This window comes from Choloepus didactylus, chromosome 14, assembly GCF_015220235.1.
Source record: "Choloepus didactylus isolate mChoDid1 chromosome 14, mChoDid1.pri, whole genome shotgun sequence".
Taxonomy (NCBI): Eukaryota; Metazoa; Chordata; class Mammalia; order Pilosa; family Megalonychidae; genus Choloepus; species Choloepus didactylus.
This window is the reverse complement of record NC_051320.1, coordinates 31,561,701-31,580,960: the sequence shown is the minus strand read 5'-3', so window position 1 is coordinate 31,580,960 and position 19,260 is coordinate 31,561,701. Positions and strand designations below refer to the sequence as shown.

At 35.2% G+C, this 19,260-nt stretch overlaps 1 protein-coding gene across 1 annotated transcript in view; it reads right to left on the bottom strand.

The window, feature by feature from the left end:
- Positions 1 to 1,557: 1,557 nt before the first annotated feature.
- Positions 1,558 to 19,260, bottom strand: part of LOC119508811 (dynein light chain Tctex-type 3-like) — a 36,539-nt gene continuing 18,836 nt past the window's right edge. The window contains exon 2 of the mRNA XM_037802590.1: positions 1,558 to 1,919. Within this exon, the coding sequence (XP_037658518.1) occupies positions 1,558 to 1,919 (362 nt within the window). The remainder of the gene's footprint in view (positions 1,920 to 19,260) is intronic.

The following is a 19,260-nucleotide window of genomic DNA, read 5'->3' as shown; positions in this document are numbered from 1 at the left end:
TTGGCTATTCTAGCACCTGTGCCTTTTCATACAATTTTTTTAGAATAAGCTTGTCTAGGTCTTCAAAAATACTTGATGTGATTTTTTTTTTAAGCGCAGGAAGATAATCTGTATTATATTTTTAAACTAGAAACAGAACAGATAGCAAGTTGATGAGGTATGTTTTGATGACTATTTTTAAAATCAGGTTTCATAACAAAAATCAAAATCAAGCTTTAACTGCACAGATACTTTGGTCTCTATAAGATCCAGCAACCTAAAGTAACATAAGCCTAATGGCTATGAGAGTTTTTGATGTGCTAAAATTGTAGAGTGCTGCATTAAACTCTATTATTCAGCAAAATATCAAACATGCACACAGTATTCCTGCAAGAATACTCCCTTTAACATTATCAATACTAAATTAAGCTCTTTTTATCAAAAGAAAAAAATCAATGAATCATGATTCCACAGACTATATGTATTAGTGTTAGTGGTAATATGCAAAATTGACTTTGTTTTTAAGATTAAATAGCAGATTGCCTTCACATTTGATGGTTAACTGTGTGTACTTTAATTTTTCATCTTTCGTTTTCTTACTAATTTTACTACATTTCATAAGCTCTGAGTTACTAGATAACTTGTTAATGATTGTATACTTCTACATTATACTTTACTCCACTCGATTTGAACCCCACATAATAAATATTTAAAATTATTTACAGATGGTTGTTAACTACAACAGTGATATAATTTACTACTAACATAGATCGCTAATAAGGCCTATAAGAGTTGCATATTTTATGCATTTTTAACTTTCTAGAAGCAATTCTTAAAATTACATCTATAATTCTCTGTCAGTAATAAGTGCTTTTCATTTTGTTTACTTCCACGTGAACAACCAGATTTACTTTTTTCCTGTCTTGTAAAACAACTCCTTTTTCTTTCCCAAACATAAATGTTACTGTTTTCCAATCAAATAGGTACTAAAAGAAACTGAGAATCTAAATGACATATTAATAACTGTAATGCTTAGAGAGACATATGACCAGAATCAATTCAAATGTAAATCCAAGCGTTTGAAAATAAAAAAAACAATTTAACAATTCTCAGAAAAAGTAAAGTTAATCATAGTCACTATCGTAGTTTATAGAAACTCTCTGTATAACTTAGTAAGATAAATATTAAGTATTGGCTAAGTCGTTACCATTTTCTCCACAATTATCCTTACAACTTTTTGACCTCTATTCCTGTTAACTTCTCTAGCTGAGAGAGAATTTTATCATCTGAATGTATTTCCCCATCTCATTAGGTACCTAGTGTTAATGAAAAGCCACCATATATCTGCTTTTAATTTTTGCTAGCATTCATTTTTTCCTATTTAAATGATGCTGTATAGGATGTGAAACAATCTGTCAACTTACTATGTGAATGCTTGCCTTATATTTTTTGTTGATAGCTTTGAAGCATGCTGTGTACTTTTCATCTAGTGCCTTAATAAGAAACTACTACTCTTTTTAGAAAGGGTACACAGACCAATTCTTAAGTTAATGGCTTTTGCCTAACATTTTTAGTTGGTTACAAGACAACTGCAATGGCAAAAACATTGACGATGCAGTTCGTGGCTTGGTTCTCCCATCTTACAATACAGTTTCCATCAGATATGGCATCCCAAAAACATGAGCTGGCAGTGTGCAAGCCACATGCACTCCTCTGCACCACTGCAAAGGTCACAATATTTTTATAAACTTTTCCCAACTTAACAAAATGGGTCAAGGAATGTTCTACTATTCTTGCAGTCCACTGGTTGATATTATTTTGATTATAATCTTCACCATCTGAGAACTCATCTACACACCTTTTAACAATATTGTGAGCTTCATCAGCATTAAAGCTCTCATCACAGTGGCGATGGTACTCTTCAATGGTGCTGCTTAGCCCTTTTGATGTGATTTTGATAAGAATTGCCTTAAACCTATAGATTACTTCGGGGCAAATTCATATATTTGCCATGAACACAGTATTTCTCTCTATTTGTGTAGACCTTGGTTTCTTTTATAAGCATTTTTATTTTTAGCATACAGATCCTGTACTTATTTTACTAAGTGTGTTCCTAAGTATTTCATTTTATTTCATGTGATTACAAATGATACTGCATTTTAAACTATGGTTTCACATGTACATTGTTAGTATATAAGAAATGTGATCTTGTGTGTGTGTTGATCTTATATCCTGTAACAAAAACCTCACTTATAAGGCTAAGAGGTTTTGTTTTTGTTTTTGTGTTTTTTTGTTTGTTTGTTTGTAGATTTCTTGGGATTTTCTACATAGGAAATAATGTTATCTGCAAACGGAGATAGTTTTATTTTTTTCCTTTCCAATCGGTATGACTTTTGTTTCTTTTTCTTACCTCTTTGCAAGGGCTAGAACTTCTAGTATTATTTTGTATATGAATCCTCCCTTGATCCCAGTCTTAGGGGAAAATCATTAAGCATGATGTTAGCTGTAGGTATTTTGTGATGCCCTTTATCAAGTTCAGGTAATTCCCCTTGATTCCTAACTTGCTGAGGGCTTTTGTTTTAAATCATGAATGCACGTTGGGGTTAGTCAAATGCTATTTTCTGTTCCAACTGGTATGAGTACATGATTTTTCAACTCTTGCTTGTTGATATAATGGATTACATTGATGTTTGAATGTTAAACTAGTCTTGCATAACTGAAATAAATCACACTTAGTTGTGTTGTATAATTCTTTTTATATATTGTTGGATTAAGTTTGCTAATATTTTGTTGAGAATTTTTCACATTTCATTTCATTGAGAAAAGGATTTGCAGTTTTCTCTTCTCTTTTTACTGCCTGTCTGGTTTTGGCATCAGGGTAATATTTTCCTTCTAAAATGAGTTGAAAAGTGTTCCCTCATCCTCTATTTTGTGGAAGAAATTGCTTAAAATTGATATTAATTTTTCTTTAAATGTATGTTTCATTGATTATTAATTTTCTGTTTTCAATTTCACTGATTTCTGCCCTGGTACTTATTATGTCATTCCTTATACTTACTTTTAGTTTATTTTGCTCTTCTTTTGCTAGTACTAGAGGCAGGAACTAACGTTTTTTAGAAGTATGTTGTTTAATTTCCACGTATTTATAAATAATATTCCTGTTTCTTTTCTGTTGTTGCTTTCTATTCAAAGAAAACACCCTCTGATTTCAATTCTTTAAAATCTGTTGAGGTTCACGTTATGGCCCAAGATATGGTCTATCTTGGTGGATGTTTCATGCTCTCTTGAAAAAATACATATATTTTTCTGTTGTGTGGAGTGTCCTAATATGTTAATTAGATCCTTTTTCATTGATTGTTGCTTGATTGTGTTGTACAAATTTTTTATTCTTGCTGATTTTCTGTCTAAGAATTTTATCAGTTACTGTCATGGTGGAATCGGTAGATAGGCTGGGGGTTAGCAGGTCAGCCATATAACTCCCCTACATGTGTGTCTCATCTCCTTGGACCAGAGAGCTAGATGCATGTTCTTCTCTTGGTGATGGCAGAGTGCAACAGAGCAAGACAATTAATGCAACTGCTTTCCTTGCCTTTGGTTATGCCATATTCATTCCTATCCGTTGGCCAAAACAAGTCAAATGGCCAAGCCCAAATGAGGTGGGAAGCACAGATCATCTTTCATTAGAAGACCCACAAAACAGAGAAGTGAAGACTTAAGGCTCAATAATTTAATCTAACACAAGTTTTTAATTTTATTATATTGATAACTTCCTTCTCAATTATTTTGCAGATAATTGAATCTGATTGAGTAATAGGTGCTTTGGGTAAGACTGAAGAATGGCTATATATACTTAATTTATTCAACTAAAGAATGGCTATATACACTTAATTTATTCCACTTCTACTGTTCTTCTGAATGAGATCATTTTTAGAGATATGTATTCTGGACATGCTAAGTAGGAGAATCTAATATTAGAAAGAGTAATAGTTATTAAAATAGTATATGGGTAAGAATGATTTCTAGTGTTCATGAATGTATGAGAGTACTGAAAACTAAGGTTTAACATCACACTGAAAAGTATATTAAAAGATCCTCACTGCTGTAGGAAAACTACAGTGCTTATAACTCAAGGGTTGAAAGATTTATTTCCCTGTGGACCAAGGTTTCAGGAGATCAATTAAAGGAACATGTTCTTCTTTTCTGCTGCCATGTGCAGGAAGAAAAATGTGTTGATTATGCCATTTCAGAGTACTGTATACACAAAGTTAACTTTATGGGCTGGTCTAACCTACAGTGCAGGGCTCAGAAATTGGGAACCAGAAAATAATTGGTTTCTGTCCACTTGGCATTGTGAACTATCATGAAGGCCAGTGGTTGGCAGGCAGGATCTGGAGCCCTCAGTGGTTCTTGCTTCACAGCTTCTGATCAAAGGAATGAAGCTCCCTAAACTCAGTAAGTAAAGTATGGGAATCAAATCACTATATACCATATGCCATAAAATTTACAAAGGTCTTAGAGTAATGTAATTCTTTCCCACAACACAAGGAAATGAACTCTAATAAAATGTTTAGATTTTACAATACTGCAAAGGACAGAAAATGCCATTAATATCATCAAATCGGTTATAATGGGTTCTCTTTCAGCACAGGGCTAATTTTCATTTTGGCTTTTTCCCCTACAGAATAATTTTCCTGCATGGAACCTCTGTTAGGTTAATGTCAGACTTCTTGTGTAATAAAGCCATAAATCACCCCTTAATATTAACATGGGTTTATTTCATTTTGTGATTTTTAGAGTAGTCTGAAAAGGAGTGTCACTGAATTCTCTAAATAGTGTTTATGTATCCAGAGGGTTATCAGTTCTAATATACACAGTTAAATAATTGCTTTTGTGGGGTATCATGTGCTAAAGATATGGTGAGGAGTATAGCATCGTGCCTTAGAGTTGAAAGTGACCTTGAGATGTCAATTCCAACTTTACATTAGGGAATGTAAGTCCCTGAAAGAGTGTCATACACTTCCTGAAGGAGTATTTCAATAAAGACAACTCTTTTCAAGACAAAATCAGTAAAGAAGGTTGGCAATTTGCATCAAAAATCACCAGTGCTTATTTCTTGTGTGCCATAAAATAATCTGTAAAAAGCAAACAAACAAAAAAACAAAGAAACAACAATAACAAAAAAATGAAAACAAACAAACAAACAAAAACAGTGGACAGACAAGTAAGAATGGACTTCAGAGCATTGGGGATTTGTATATCCTCCTCCAGGAGATGGTGATTTTGAAGAAAGGGGGGAAGATGTGAGAAGTGCATAGTCAGCTATATTCATGGAGTTGAAGAAAGAATTTGGTTCACTGAAACATGGCCTATGATAGCAGAACGACACCTGGCAACAAACAGGGTATGTTTGGCTGGAGAGTTGCTGACACTAGCAACAAATATTAAAATGTAGACTTGAGAGAAAAGGAGAAAGATCCATGAAAAATTGCAAACCAGGTGAGACCCTAAGAGCAGAATGGTGATGGAAGTATGGTCTTTTGATCAGTATAGAGTTGACACAATTTTCCACCTCTATTTCAGGTTATAGAACTCAAGGCAGCCGTCTTCATATTTCACTTAAATGAAGGAATCAGGAAAATTTCTCAAGCTTTGCATGTGGACACATTTGCTACTTCTTTTCCAAGCATAAGATATAAGAACTTCCCAGCAGGGCCCCAACTTAATATGACACAAATATATAAAAAGTAAGCAAAATTTTCCCTGGGATTTTCTCCATTAGAAATTAATAGATTGTCAACAGGTATGGAGAAGTGCATGCCTAATGAACTGATTCTCCCACAAATAACAGTCACAAAATCTGCATAAAGAACAACAACCAAAATACTCTACTGCTCTGGATACTAAACAAAAGCAGTCCATTTTTGAAGAAGAGTCAATATTTAGGGATGCAAACAACTGGCAAAGTGCATTTCTAATTTTTTTCTCTACACTGAAGCTATATGAAGTCTTAACCTTGTGATGTCAAGTGGCCAAATTTCTGATAGAAAATTTTATCACCTTTTTAGAACTAGATGAAGTAGTCTTGAGGTAACCATAGCCTCTGAATGTTGAGGGGGCACTTCCATAAAGGATACCAAGAGGTTCTTAATTTCATGTGCAAAATTGCCATAAATCCATGATTTTCTCTGAATCATTTCTGTGTGGGGAAAACTATAAGCAATTTACAACTAAGGCTTAAAGAACTGAACTGTCAAAGCTGCTGCCCAGATTTGAGTCTAACCAAGTTAATTGCATGGTAAAACAAAAATATCAACACTCTTTGGAGCTACATAGCAGAATCCAGAATTCAAGCAACATAATATTCACAATGTCCAGGATATACAAGAAAATTGTTTGACATAGCATGAATCAGGAAAATGTTATCCAGCCTTAAAGGAAAAGACAATAAACAGGTACCCAAGGTAAAGGAGATGCTAAAGTAATGAGGCAAGGACTTCAAAACAACCATATTAACTCTGCTTAATGAAGTGAAAGCAAAAGTGCTCATAATGAATGAAAAGTTAGGAAATCTCAGCAAAGATATGTACTCTATAAAAATCAACCAAATATAAATTCTGGTACTAAATATACAATATCTAAAAATAAATTCACTGGATAGGCTTAATGACAAATTGGGGATGATAGAGAAAAGAGTTAATGAAGATAGATCACTCTAAATAATACAATCTTAAGAATAGAGAGAAAAAGATTGAACAAAATAAATAAACATATCCTCACAGACCTGTCGGAAAATTTCAAAATGTCAATTATTATAGGTAGTGAAGTCCCAGAAAGAGAGGAGAGAGAGAATAAGCAGAAAAAATATTTGAAAAACTAATGCCTGAAAACTTCCCAAATTTGATAAAGACATGCATTGACAGTTTCAAGATGCTTAATGAACCCAAAGAGGATAAAATCAAAGAAAACCATGCCTGGGAACATTACAGACAACCTACTGAAGATCTTGGAAGCAGTCAGAGAAAAGTGACACAATTGATAAACAGGAATAACAAATTGAATAACAGCAAACTTCTCATCAGAAAGTATAAAGGTCAAAAGACAATGAAACAAACTCTTTAAAGTGCTGAAAGAAAATAAATGTTAATGAATAATTCTATCCAATGAAAATATTCTTCAAGAATGAAAGCACCCTTTAAAAAATTAATTGAACAGTTATGCATTGGTCTATTTCTGAACTCTCTGCTTAGTTTAGATGATCAATTGATATATCCTTACGCCCATATCATCCTTAATTGTAGTAGATTTACTGTAAGTCTTGAAATCACATAGTATAAGTAATCCCAGCTTTGTTATTTTTTTCAAGATTGGTGAGACAGCCATTACTTTTTTGTGACCTTCGTTAATATATTAAAATCTAGAAATTGCCTTCAGCCAGAAATCTGGAACAACTGTAAGGTTTACTGCATTTGTTTCCGTTTCTTTTTTTTTTTTTGGTCCAATATCTGAACAAGTTGTATTCTAAGTTTTTTTTTTTTTAATTTTTATTTATTTAGAGCATAAATCTAATTTCAGTCCAAATTACAGCATCATGGCCAGAAATGGTAGTTTATTTGCTCTCATTTTGCTTATAAACTAAAATCAATATTTACCACATTCAACATATTTGCTATTATTTTATAATCCTACAATTTGGGGGCTTATCCTTACATTTGTGTCCATAAGGTGGCTACAGAGTAATTATGTTCCCAAAATGTTTCATATTAGATTGTTCTATGATCAAAATGGCAATAATTGTCCCAATTCTGTTTTTGCATCTTTGTGAAATTTCTTCACAATTACAAAGAAAAAACACCTTCACAGGCATAATTCAAGTTGATACACACTTGTATAGAATAACACTTATTAACACTGAGTTATTAAGTGTTAACCTCATGTTAAAAACTCCATGTTGTGTACTATGTAATACCAGGTTATTTAGAAGAAAGGAGTGATAAACTTAATATGTAAATGAAGTTTTGTACCAAATGAAATCCAAGTGATTTCACATATTTTATAATGATTGTATGGTTCAGACAGGTAACAATGGGTAGAAGAATTGAGTAAAGATATTCATGACAAAACAAAAGGATCTATAGTGGTAGGTACCATATTTCAATCCTTGATAGTTACTTGGCTCCACTAAAAGAGCATGTCATTTATCAATTAAAATGTAATTGTTTTGAATGCCATATAGTATTGTAGACTTTTAATTGTCGTATAGTATAAAAGTTGGACATTAATTAATACCCAGTTATAGTATTATTTATATGATATTATAAACAAAATTATATTTGCCAACACTGGGTGTTCCCAAAAGTATTTTCCTTTTAAAGGATTTTTGTTGTTGTTGCCCAAGTTTATGAAACACTGATTTATAACAGCAATGGGAAACAAATATTTTCAGAGGGCTCACTCTTTGCTTTTATTCAAAAGAGAAATGTCTTTGGGCACAAACTATTTTGGGTGACTTAATTAGCTATGTTGGCTAGATTGGCTGTTTAAAAACCTGAGGTATTAGATAGAAATCCAAAAGGTGGAGGGGAAAGCATTAATTTTCACAGTCATCATAGCTACTAACTGTGAGGTATAATTTCACAGAAAATACTGTTAGTCACAACTGAATCTGATTACTCTTCTGAAATTAAATCTTTTAATTAATTACTTAAGATTTCAATCATGGAACATTTTTTTAATAAAGTAATGATTACACTTTACACATGCTGACACAGGATAACAAATCAGCTAACAAAAGGCCATGATGCCCATGCTAGTGCTTCAATTATAGACACCACAAATATTACATTGGTCTTTCTTTTAAAATAATCGGAAATAAAATCTGGTGCTGCTACCTTAAAGAGTCAAAACTCTTTGTAACTGTAAGTGAAATAGATCTAACTTGATTTAACTTAAGCAAATGAGAGGATTCTTTGGTTGATGGAGACACAGTAAGAACAGAGAGAACTGGATCCATGGATTCATTCACAGTCAGAATTCTCAGTGTTTCCTATCTTGGTTCTCTCGTTGGGTTAAACTCCAATGGATAATTTCATATTCTCAAACATTCTGACAAGATAGGAAAAGGTTCTGTTTTAGTTTCCTGGCTGCTAAAACAAATACCATGCAATAGGTTGGCTTAAACAACATGAATTCTTTTTGGCTAATGGTTTTGAAGCTAGGAGAATTCCCAAATCAAGGCATCATCAAAGGATGCTTTATCCCAGAAGACTGTGGCTTTCTGGGGCTGGTTGCCAGTGATCCTTGATCCTTGTTTCTTCTGTTCCATAGCAAAGCACATGGCAGCCTCTTCTGGCCTCTTCTGACTTCTTCCATTTATGCCTTTCTCCATGTGTGTCCAAATTTTATTCTGCTGGTAAAGGACTCCAGTAATAGGATTAAGACCCATCCTGATTCAGTTGGGCCGCATCTTAACTGAAGCAACCACATCAAAAGCTCCTAATTACAATAGGTTCCACAGGAACGGATTAAGATTAAGAATGTGTTTTTCTGGGGTACATCGCTCCCAGCCATCCTAGGGAAAATCCTAGGGAGGAAGTGCAATTACCACTTGCTCATTCCTGAAACAATTTTTGAGGTTAGAGTTTGGAGGTATTAACAAATATAAGTGTATGCCTCCATGGCTCATGACTCAACTAATAACCATGAATGTGGAATCAAGTGATTTATAAATGGTGGCTTCTATTTTGAACATTTTGAAGTGGAATATGTATGGGCGGGTGTAATATCTCCAAAAGGAGAGGTATTTCTCAAAGAAGAGAGGGGGCTGAGAAGTCTGAACAACAAATGCTTTCCACATTCAACCTTTGGTTCCCAAAGACACTCCAGACTCCTTTCGCATACACTATACCTTGCCCACTTTTTTTCAACTTTTCACCATTCCATTAATATCCCTAAATTAACAGAATCCACTAACAGCAGTTTATCTGAATAATGGTTAGTTATTTTTCTCAAAAAATGAGGAATTCAGAATTAGACAATGTAGCATAGGCATAGTGTCTCCATGATGCCATCAATGTCCTTCTTTCTCTTTACCATCTGAATCAGGTGGCTTTCATTCTCAATTTGTAAATTGAATCTCGAGTATATTAATTGGCTTCTACAACTGAAGATCCACAAACACAATGTTATTATGACAAAGAAAAGTCACAAAGTGGGAGGGTGAAGTCAACAAAAGAAAAGGAAAATTTTCATGGAAATAGCCATCAAATTTTAGTTTCCATTCACTGGCCCAAACTGTGACACAATGGGTCCTAAGGCTGCAAAGAAAGGTTGAAACAGTTTTCCAGCTGAGCAGATTTCTGCCTTATACAAAATACAGGTTTTATTAATAATGAAAAAGAGAAGAATGGGTAATAGGTAAGCAACAAATAGTGTTTGCTCTATTGTAACATTCAGTGCAACCATCCCAATTACTACCACCAGTGTACTTAGCCCACTTAAAGTCACCTAGTTGTTCCCTCTAGCTCCAAGCTCAAGGCTTCTTAATGCTTTCTGTTTTTCTCAATGACACGTGGTTGTGACTCTACAGTCTTGTGTGATTAAAGGCAACTCTAATCATTAGGCATACTCAAAGTGCCTGAAATAAAATAATGCTGAAGAAAAAATTAAAAGAAAAACTAGCATTTCTTTTTAGAAAAAGCAAAAGGGGGAAGCAACCATACATGGTCAACAATCCATAACAGACACCACACCTTTCCTCGGAATTGGATTTACCTCCCTGTCAGCCACTGATTTTTGCCAAGTACTGCCCATTATAATAGCTTATTTTCAAATGAGGGTTCTGCAATTTTGTGACTTGCACAAAATAAGCCATCTGCTTCCTATTTGCATGGGGTGTCTGGGAATTGCTTCAGGGCCTGAGCAAACATGTTCTTCTCCCTCCTTTTTTCAATCAAGCATGATACAAGCTCACACCAGTGCTTTAAAACCATAGTTGGCTATCTGTATTTTGTTTACAGGAACCAATTAGTAACCGACACCAGGAATAATGTCAGTTCATTATTTTTTAGGTCTGGATGCAGCTTTCACTTCCTCTCTTAGCAACAGTCCTGCCCGTCCCTTAGGATTATCTTCATTGCATTTGCTTTGGCCCCTGTCTATGAATTATAAATAATAGACTGGGATGGGAAGACCATACTAATCTTCTCTGGAATGTGCCCCTGACACCAAACTACATCTTCATTATACAATGTATTAAAATTCTTTTGTTAGGCAAGGGGACCACAATAGGGGTGTTTGGGAAAGGTCTGATTTCTCAAGTTCCTTAAGCTCATTTGCAGATTCATCATCATCATCATCATCATCATCATCATCATCATCATCTTCATCTTCGTCTTCATCTTCATTTTTATCATCCTCTCCTTCTTACTCTTTCTACTCTTCTTTCCTATCTTTCTTCCTTCTATCCATCCTTCCTTCTTTCCTATCCCTCTTTATCTCTTTCCTTCTTTCTTTTTTTCTCATCAGACAAAATGCATACTTGAGTGATGCCCAGAATTTAATCCAAAATCAAAATAAGTCTCAATCTCAGGGTACACACTTCCCTCAAGCCCCAGGAATTTAAATCAGAAACCCCAGAGTCTCTCTGAGAAATCTGTTTTGAATGTGACGTTCAAGTTTTCCACATTTCTGAAGCATGAACTAGCCTGTTAAAGCATGCTCTAAGAGTTTCCTGGATCAGCTTGCATTGGAATGAGTTTTCTCCTTCAGTGACAGTGTTTCACAAGGTAAAGTCTGGCTGATTGTCTATAGCAGCCTTTTTTTGCTGTTTTTACTATTACATCTATATTCCACACTGCTGTATTTCTAATGTTTTCTATTCTTTATTGGTTTTTATTTGAGAATGTTCTTAAAACTGTTATTGTCTAGTAAGAAGTATTTTAGAAATATTCTTCCTTCTTGGATACAGTGTTTTGAATCATTGAATTCATCGGTTAGCTCTAACAGGTTTGACACAAAAAATCCACCAGACATGTTTCAACTATTTGGTTTATATTTAATAGCTGTCCCAGGCTGTATCACATGCTAGTTAACACTCACTGGACCAAAACAGACAATTTTGTTGAGAATAGGATTTTCCATGCCCACCCTAAATGAACTTTTGAAGTTAATATAAAACCTTACAACCTTCCTGAACATGCAGAAATGGATTTGTTCCTAAATACTTTGTTACCCAAAACTAACATTCTGCAAAATAATCCAAGTATAGTATTTCATAATGCAGGAGATTTTTCTTACTGGGTAAGTCCGCTTGCTTTCCTAAGGCAGGTTTGATCCTATTCTTGTTCCTATGTTGGTAAATGAAGATTGTAAGAAAATAATATAGTTCATAGACCAACAATCATTATCCTCCTTGATAACCCTTTTCTCTCAAAACCAAGGATTTTAAATAAATGTCACTTCTGGCTATTTTTTGTGTGCATGCAAATAAATAAGCTTCATTCTTGGCTTTCCTTTCAAGTCTTTCAGCTTCCCACTTTTTACCTCTTTGCTCAAGAAACCCACACAAAGAAAATAGTAAAGATATCACCTTGTTATTAAAGCAGAGCTACATGTCTTCTTTAATCTTAGGACCAAGTCATAAATCCCTAATACGATTCCCAAGGCCCTGAATAATTTGGCTCCTGCTACCTCTCCAGCCTCATCGTGAACTAGTGGATCCTCGGCTCCCTACAGCCCAACCACCCTGACTTTTCCTTTCCAGACTCCCACACCTACCCTCGGCTGCTGAGTTCACTTCCACGTTTCTTTCTCTTCATACCCTTTTCACATGCTATACCCTCTCTCTTAGCTATTTAATGTTTCTCATGCTTCAAGACCAAGATAAATTACATATGCTTTAGGGAAGCTGTCCATGAGCTTTCAGATTAATTTCCATCTCTTTTATTTGCTGTACGAGCTCTTTATTTCCTCCGTGTTCCTTTTTTTTTATCTTCATTTTATTGAGATATATTCACATACCATGCAGTCATACAAAACAAATCGTACATTCGATTGTTCACAGTACCATTACATAGTTGTACATTCATCACCTAAATCAATCCCTGACACCTTCATTAGCACACACACAAAAATAACAAGAATAATAATTAAAGTGAAAAAGAACAATTGAAGTAAAAAAGAACACTAGGTACCTTTGTCTGTTTGTTTGTTTCCTTCCCCTATTTTTCTACTCATCCATCCATAAACTAGACAAAGTGGAGTGTGGTCCTTATGGCTTTCCCAATCCCATTGTCACCCCTCATAAGCTACATTTTTATACAATTGTCTTTGAGATTCATGGGTTCTGGGTTGTAGTTTGATAGTTTCAGGTATCCACCACCAGCTCCCCCAATTCTTTAGAACCTAAAAAGGGTTGTCTAAAGTGTGTGTAAGAGTGCCCACCAGAGTGACCTCTCAGCTCCTTTTGGAATCTCTCTGCCACTGAAGCTTATTTCATTTCCTTTCACATCCCCCTTTTGGTCAAGAAGATGCTCTCCGTCCCACGATGCCAGGTCTGCATTCCTCCCCGGGAGACATATTCCACGTTGCCAGGGAGATTCACTCCCCTGGGTGTCTGATCCCACGTAGTAGGGAGGGCAGTGATTTCACCTTTCAAGTTGGCTTAGCTAGAGACAGAGGGCCACATCTGAGCAACAAAGAGGCATTCGGGAGGAGGCTCTTAGGCACAAATATAGGGAGGCCTAGCCTCTCCTTTACAGCAACTGTCTTCCCAAGGGTAAAACTTATGGTAGAGGGCTCAACCCATCAAACCACCAGTCCCCTATGTCTGTGGTCATGTTAGCAACCATCGAGGTGGGGTAGGCCAATACTCCTGCATTCTCCACAGGCTCCTCAAGGGGGCTCTACGTATTTTTTTCCTTGTTTTTTTTTTTTTTTTTTTTTTAACTTTTCCCTTTTTTTAAATCAACTGTATGAAAAAAAAAAAATTACAAAAAAAAGCATACAATAAAAGAACATTTCAAAGAGACCATAACAAGGGAGTAAGAAAAAGACAACTAACCTAAGATAACTGCTTTACTTCCAACATGTTCCTACTTTACCCCAAGAAAGTTACCTAATGTAGCAACATTTCTGTGAACTTGTTCCTACTATATCCACCAGAAATTAACAGACCATAGTCATTCCTGGGCATCCCCAGAAAGTTAAATAGCTTATCTGTTCTTCTTGGATTATTGTTCCCCCTTCCTTAATTGCTCTCTATTGCTAGTTCCCCTACATTCTACATTATAAACCATTTGTTTTACATTTTTCAAAGTTCACATTAGTGGTAGCATATAATATTTCTCTTTTTTGTGCCTGGCTTATTGCGCTCAGCATTATGTCTTCAAGGTTCATCCATGTTGTCATATGTTTCACGAGATTATTCCTTCTTACTGCCGTGTAGTATTCCATCGTGTGTATATACCACATTTTATTTATCCACTCATCTGTTGAAGGACATTTGGGTTGTTTCCATCTCTTGGCAATTGTGAATAATGCTGCTATGAACATAGGTGTGCATATATCTGTTCGTGTCACTAATTTCCGATCTTCCGGGTATACACCGAGAAGTACAATCGCTAGATTGAATGGTAACTCCATATCTAGTTTTCTAAGGAACTGCCAGACTGACTTCCAGAGTGGCTGAACCATTATACAGTCCCACCAACAATGAATAAGAGTTCCAATTTCTCCACATCCCCTCCAGCATTTGTAGTTTCCTGTTTGTTTAATGGCAGCCATTCTAATCGGTGTTACATGGTATCTCATTGTGGTCTTAATTTGCATTTCTCTAATAGCTAGTGAAGCTGAACATTTTTTCATGTGTTTCTTGGCCATTTGTATTTCCTCTTCAGAGAACTGTCTTTTCATATCTTTTGCCCATTTTATAATTGGGCTGTCTGTACTATTGTCATTGAGTTGTAGGATTTCTTTATATATGCAAGCTATCAGTCTTTTGTCAGATACATGGTTTCCAAAAATTTTTTCCCATTGAGTTGGCTGCCTCTTTACCTTTTTGACAAATTCCTTTGAGGTACAGAAACTTCTAAGCTTGAGGACAGGAGCTCCCATTTATCTATTTTTTCTTTTGTTGCTTGTGCTTTGGGTGTAAAGTCTAGGAAGTGGCCGCCTAATACAAGGTCTTGAAGATGTTTTCCTACATTATCTTCTAGGAGTTTTATGGTATTTTCTTTTATATTGAGATCTTTGGTCCATTTTGAGTTAATTTTTGTGTAGGGTGTGAGGTAGGGGTCCTCATTCATTCTTTTGGATATGGATATCCAACTCTCCCAGCCCCATTTGTTAAAAAGACCATTATGACTCAGTTCAGTGACTTTGGGGGCCTTATCAAAGATCAGTTGGCCATAGATCTGAGGGTCTATCTCCGAATTTTCAATTCGATTCCATTGATCTATATGTCTATCTTTGTGCCACTACCATGCTGTTTTGACAACTGTGGCTTTATAATAAGCTTCAAAGTCAGGGAGTGTAAGTCCTCCCACTTTGTTTTTCTTTTTTAGAGTGTCTTTAGCAATTCGAGGCATCTTCCCTTTCCAAATAAATTTAATAACTAGCTTTTCCAAGTCTGCAAAGTAGGTTGTTGGAATTTTGATTGGGATTGCATTGAATCTGTAGATGAGTTTGGGTAGAATTGACATCTTAATGACATTTAGCCTTCCTATCCATGAACATGGAATATTTTTCCATCTTTTAAGGTCCCCTTCTATTTCTTTTAGTAGAGTTATGTAGTTTTCTTTGTATAGGTCTTTTACATCTTTGGTTAAGTTTATTCCTAGGTACTTGATTTTTTTAGTTGCTATTGAAAATGGTATCTTTTTCTTGAGTGTCTCTTCAGTTTTTTCATTTCTAGCATATAGAAACATTACTGACTTATGTGCATTAATCTTGTATCCCGCTACTTTGCTAAATTTGTTTATTAGCTCTAGTAGTTGTATCGTCGATTTCTCAGGGTTTTCCAGATATAAGATCATATCTTCTGTAACAATGACAGTTTTACTTCTTCTTTTCCAGTTTGGATGCCTTTTATTTCTTTGTCTTGCCAGATTGCCCTGGCTAGCACTTCCAGCACAATGTTGAATAACAGTGGTGACAGCGGGCATCCTTGTCTTGTTCCTAATCTTAGAGGGAAGGCTTTCAATCTCTCACCATTGAGTACTATGCTGGCTGTGGGCTTTTCATATATGCTCTTTATCATATTGAGGAAGTTTCCTTCAATTTCTACCTTTTGAAGTGTTTTTATCAAAAACGGATGTTGGATTTTGTCAAATGCTTTTTCAGCATCTATTGAGATGATCATTTGATTTTTCCCTTTCAAATTTTTAATGTGTTGTAATACATTGATTGATTTTCTTATGTTGAACCATCCTTGCATGACTGGAATGAACCCTACTTGGTCATGATGTATGATTTTTTTAATGTGTCTTTGGATTCGATTTGCAAGTATTTTGTTGAGGATTTTTGCATCTATATTCGTTAGGGAGATTGGCCGGTAGTTTTCCTTTTTTGTAGCATCTTTGCCTGGTTTTGGTATTAGATTGATGTTAGCTTCATAAAATGAGTTAGGTAGTGTTCCATTTTCTTCAATGTTTTGAAAGAGTTTGAGTAAGATTGGTGTCAGTTCTTTCTGGAAAGTTTGGTAGAATTCCCCTGTAAGCCATCTGGCCCTGGGCATTTATTTGTGGGAAGATTTTTGATGACTGACTGGATCTCTGCTTGTGATGGGTTGACTGAGGTCTTCTATTTCTTCTCTGGTCAGTCTAGGTTGTTCATATGTTTCCAGGAAATTGTCCATTTCCTCTACATTATCCAGTTTGTTGCCATACAGTTGTTCATAGTATCCTCTTATAATTTTTTTAATTTCTTCAGGATCTGCAGTTATGTCACCTTTTTCATTCATTATTTTGTTTATATGGGTCTTCTCTCTTTTAGATTTTGTCAGTCTAGCTAGGGGCTTGTCAATCTTGTTGATCTTCTCAAAGAACTAACTTTTGGTGATATTTATCCTCTCTATTGTTTTTTTGTTCTCTATGTCATTTATTTCTGCTTTAATCCTTGTTATTTCTTTTCTTCTACTTGGTTTAGGATTGGTTAGCTGTTCATTTTCTAGCTTCTTCAGTTGATCCATTAGTTCTTTGATTTTGGCTCTTTCTTCCTTTTTAATATATGCGTTTAGTGCTATAAATTTCCCCCTTAGCACTGCTTTTGCTGCATCCCATAGGTTTTGGTATGTTGTGTTCTCATTTTCATTCGTCTCTATATATTTAGCAATTTCTCTTGCTATTTCTTCTCTAACCCACTGATTGTTTAGGAGTGTGTTGTTTAACCTCCAGGTATTTGTGAATTTTTTAAGGCTCTGATGGTTATTGACTTCTAATTGTATTCCACTGTGGTCAGAGAATGTGCTTTGAATAATTTCAATCTTTTTAAATTTATTGAGGCTTGTTTTATGTCCCAGCATATGATCTATTCTGGAGAAAGTGCCGTGAGCACTAGAAAAGTATGTGTATCCTGGTGATTTGGGATGTAGTGTTCTGTATATGTCTGTTAAATCTAATTCATTTATCAGATTGTTAAGGTTTTCATTTTCCTTATTGGTCTTCTGTCTGGTTGATCTATCTATAGGAGAGAGTGATGTGTTGAAGTCTCCCACAACTATTGTGGAAACATCAATTGCTTCCTTTAGTTTTGCCAGTGTTTCTCTCATGTATTTTGTGGCACCTTGATTGGGTGCATAGACATTTATGATTGTCATTTCTTCTTGTTGAATTGCCCCTTTTATTAGTATGTAGTGGCCTTCTTTGTCTCTCAAAATATCCCTGCATTTAAAGTCTATTTTATCTGAGATTAATATTGCTACAGCTGCTTTCTTTTGGCTGTAACTTGCATGAAATATTTTTTTCCATCCTTTCACTTTCAATTTCTTTGTGTCCCTGTGTCTAAGATGAGTCCCTTGTATGCAACATATTGATGGTTCATTTTTTTTGATCCATTCTGCGAATCTATATCTTTTAATTGGGGAGTTTAATCCATTTACATTCAACGTTATAACCGTGAAGGCATTTCTTGAATCAGCCATCTTATCCTTTGGTTTATGTTTGTCATATATATTTTTCCCCTCTCTCTATTAATATCCTTTATTGTACCCATACCGAATCTCTTTAGTACTGAACCTTTCTCCAAGTCTCTCTCTCCTTTCTTTGTTTCTCTGTCTGTAGGGCTCCCTTCAGTATCTCCAGTAGGGCAGGTCTCTTGTTAGCAAATTCTCTCAGCATTTGTTTGTCTGTGAAAAATTTAAGCTCTCCCTCAAATTTGAAGGAGAGCTTTGCTGGATAAAGTATTCTTGGTTGGAAGATTTTTCTCACTCAGAATTTTAAATATATCATGTCACTGCCTTCTTGCCTCCATGGTGGCTGCCGAGTAGTCACTACTTAGTCTTATGCTGTTTCCTTTGTATGTGGTGAATTGCTTTTCTCTTGCTGCTTTCAGAACTTGCTCCTTCTCTTCCATGTTTGACAGTGTGAGCAGAATATGTCTCGGAGTGGGTTTATTTGGATTTATTTTATTTGGAGTTCACTGAGCATTTATGATTTGTGTATTTATGTTGTTTAGAAGATTTGGGAAGTTTTCCCCAACAATTTCTTTGAATACTCTTCCTAGACCTTTACCCTTTTCTTCCCCTTCTGGAACACCAATGAGTCTTCTATTCGGACGTTTTATATTATCTATCATATCCCTGAGGTCCGTTTTGATTTTTTCAATTTTTTCCCCATTCTTTCTTTTATGCTTTCATTTTCCATTCTGTCATCTTCCAGGTCACTGATTCGTTGTTCAACTTCCTCTAGTCTTGTAATATGAGTGTCCAGAATCTTTTTAATTTGGTCAACAGTTTCTTTAATTCCCATAAGATCATCTAATTTTTTTATAGATGATAAAGAAATAGTCTTGCAATGTCTTCTTTATGCTCTTCTAGGGTCTTCTTGATATCCTTTGTATCCCATACTATGGTCTCATTGTTCATCTTTAGTTCTTTGAGTATCTGCTCTAGGGACTGTGTCTCTTCTGATCTTTTGATTTGGGTGCTTGGGCTTGGGTTATCCATATTGTCTGTTTTTTTCATATGCTTTATAATTTTCTGTTGTTTTTGGCCTCTTGGCATTTGCTTAACTTGTTAGGGTTCTTATAGGATTTGTAGACCAATTGAAGTCTTTATCTCTAATTTAT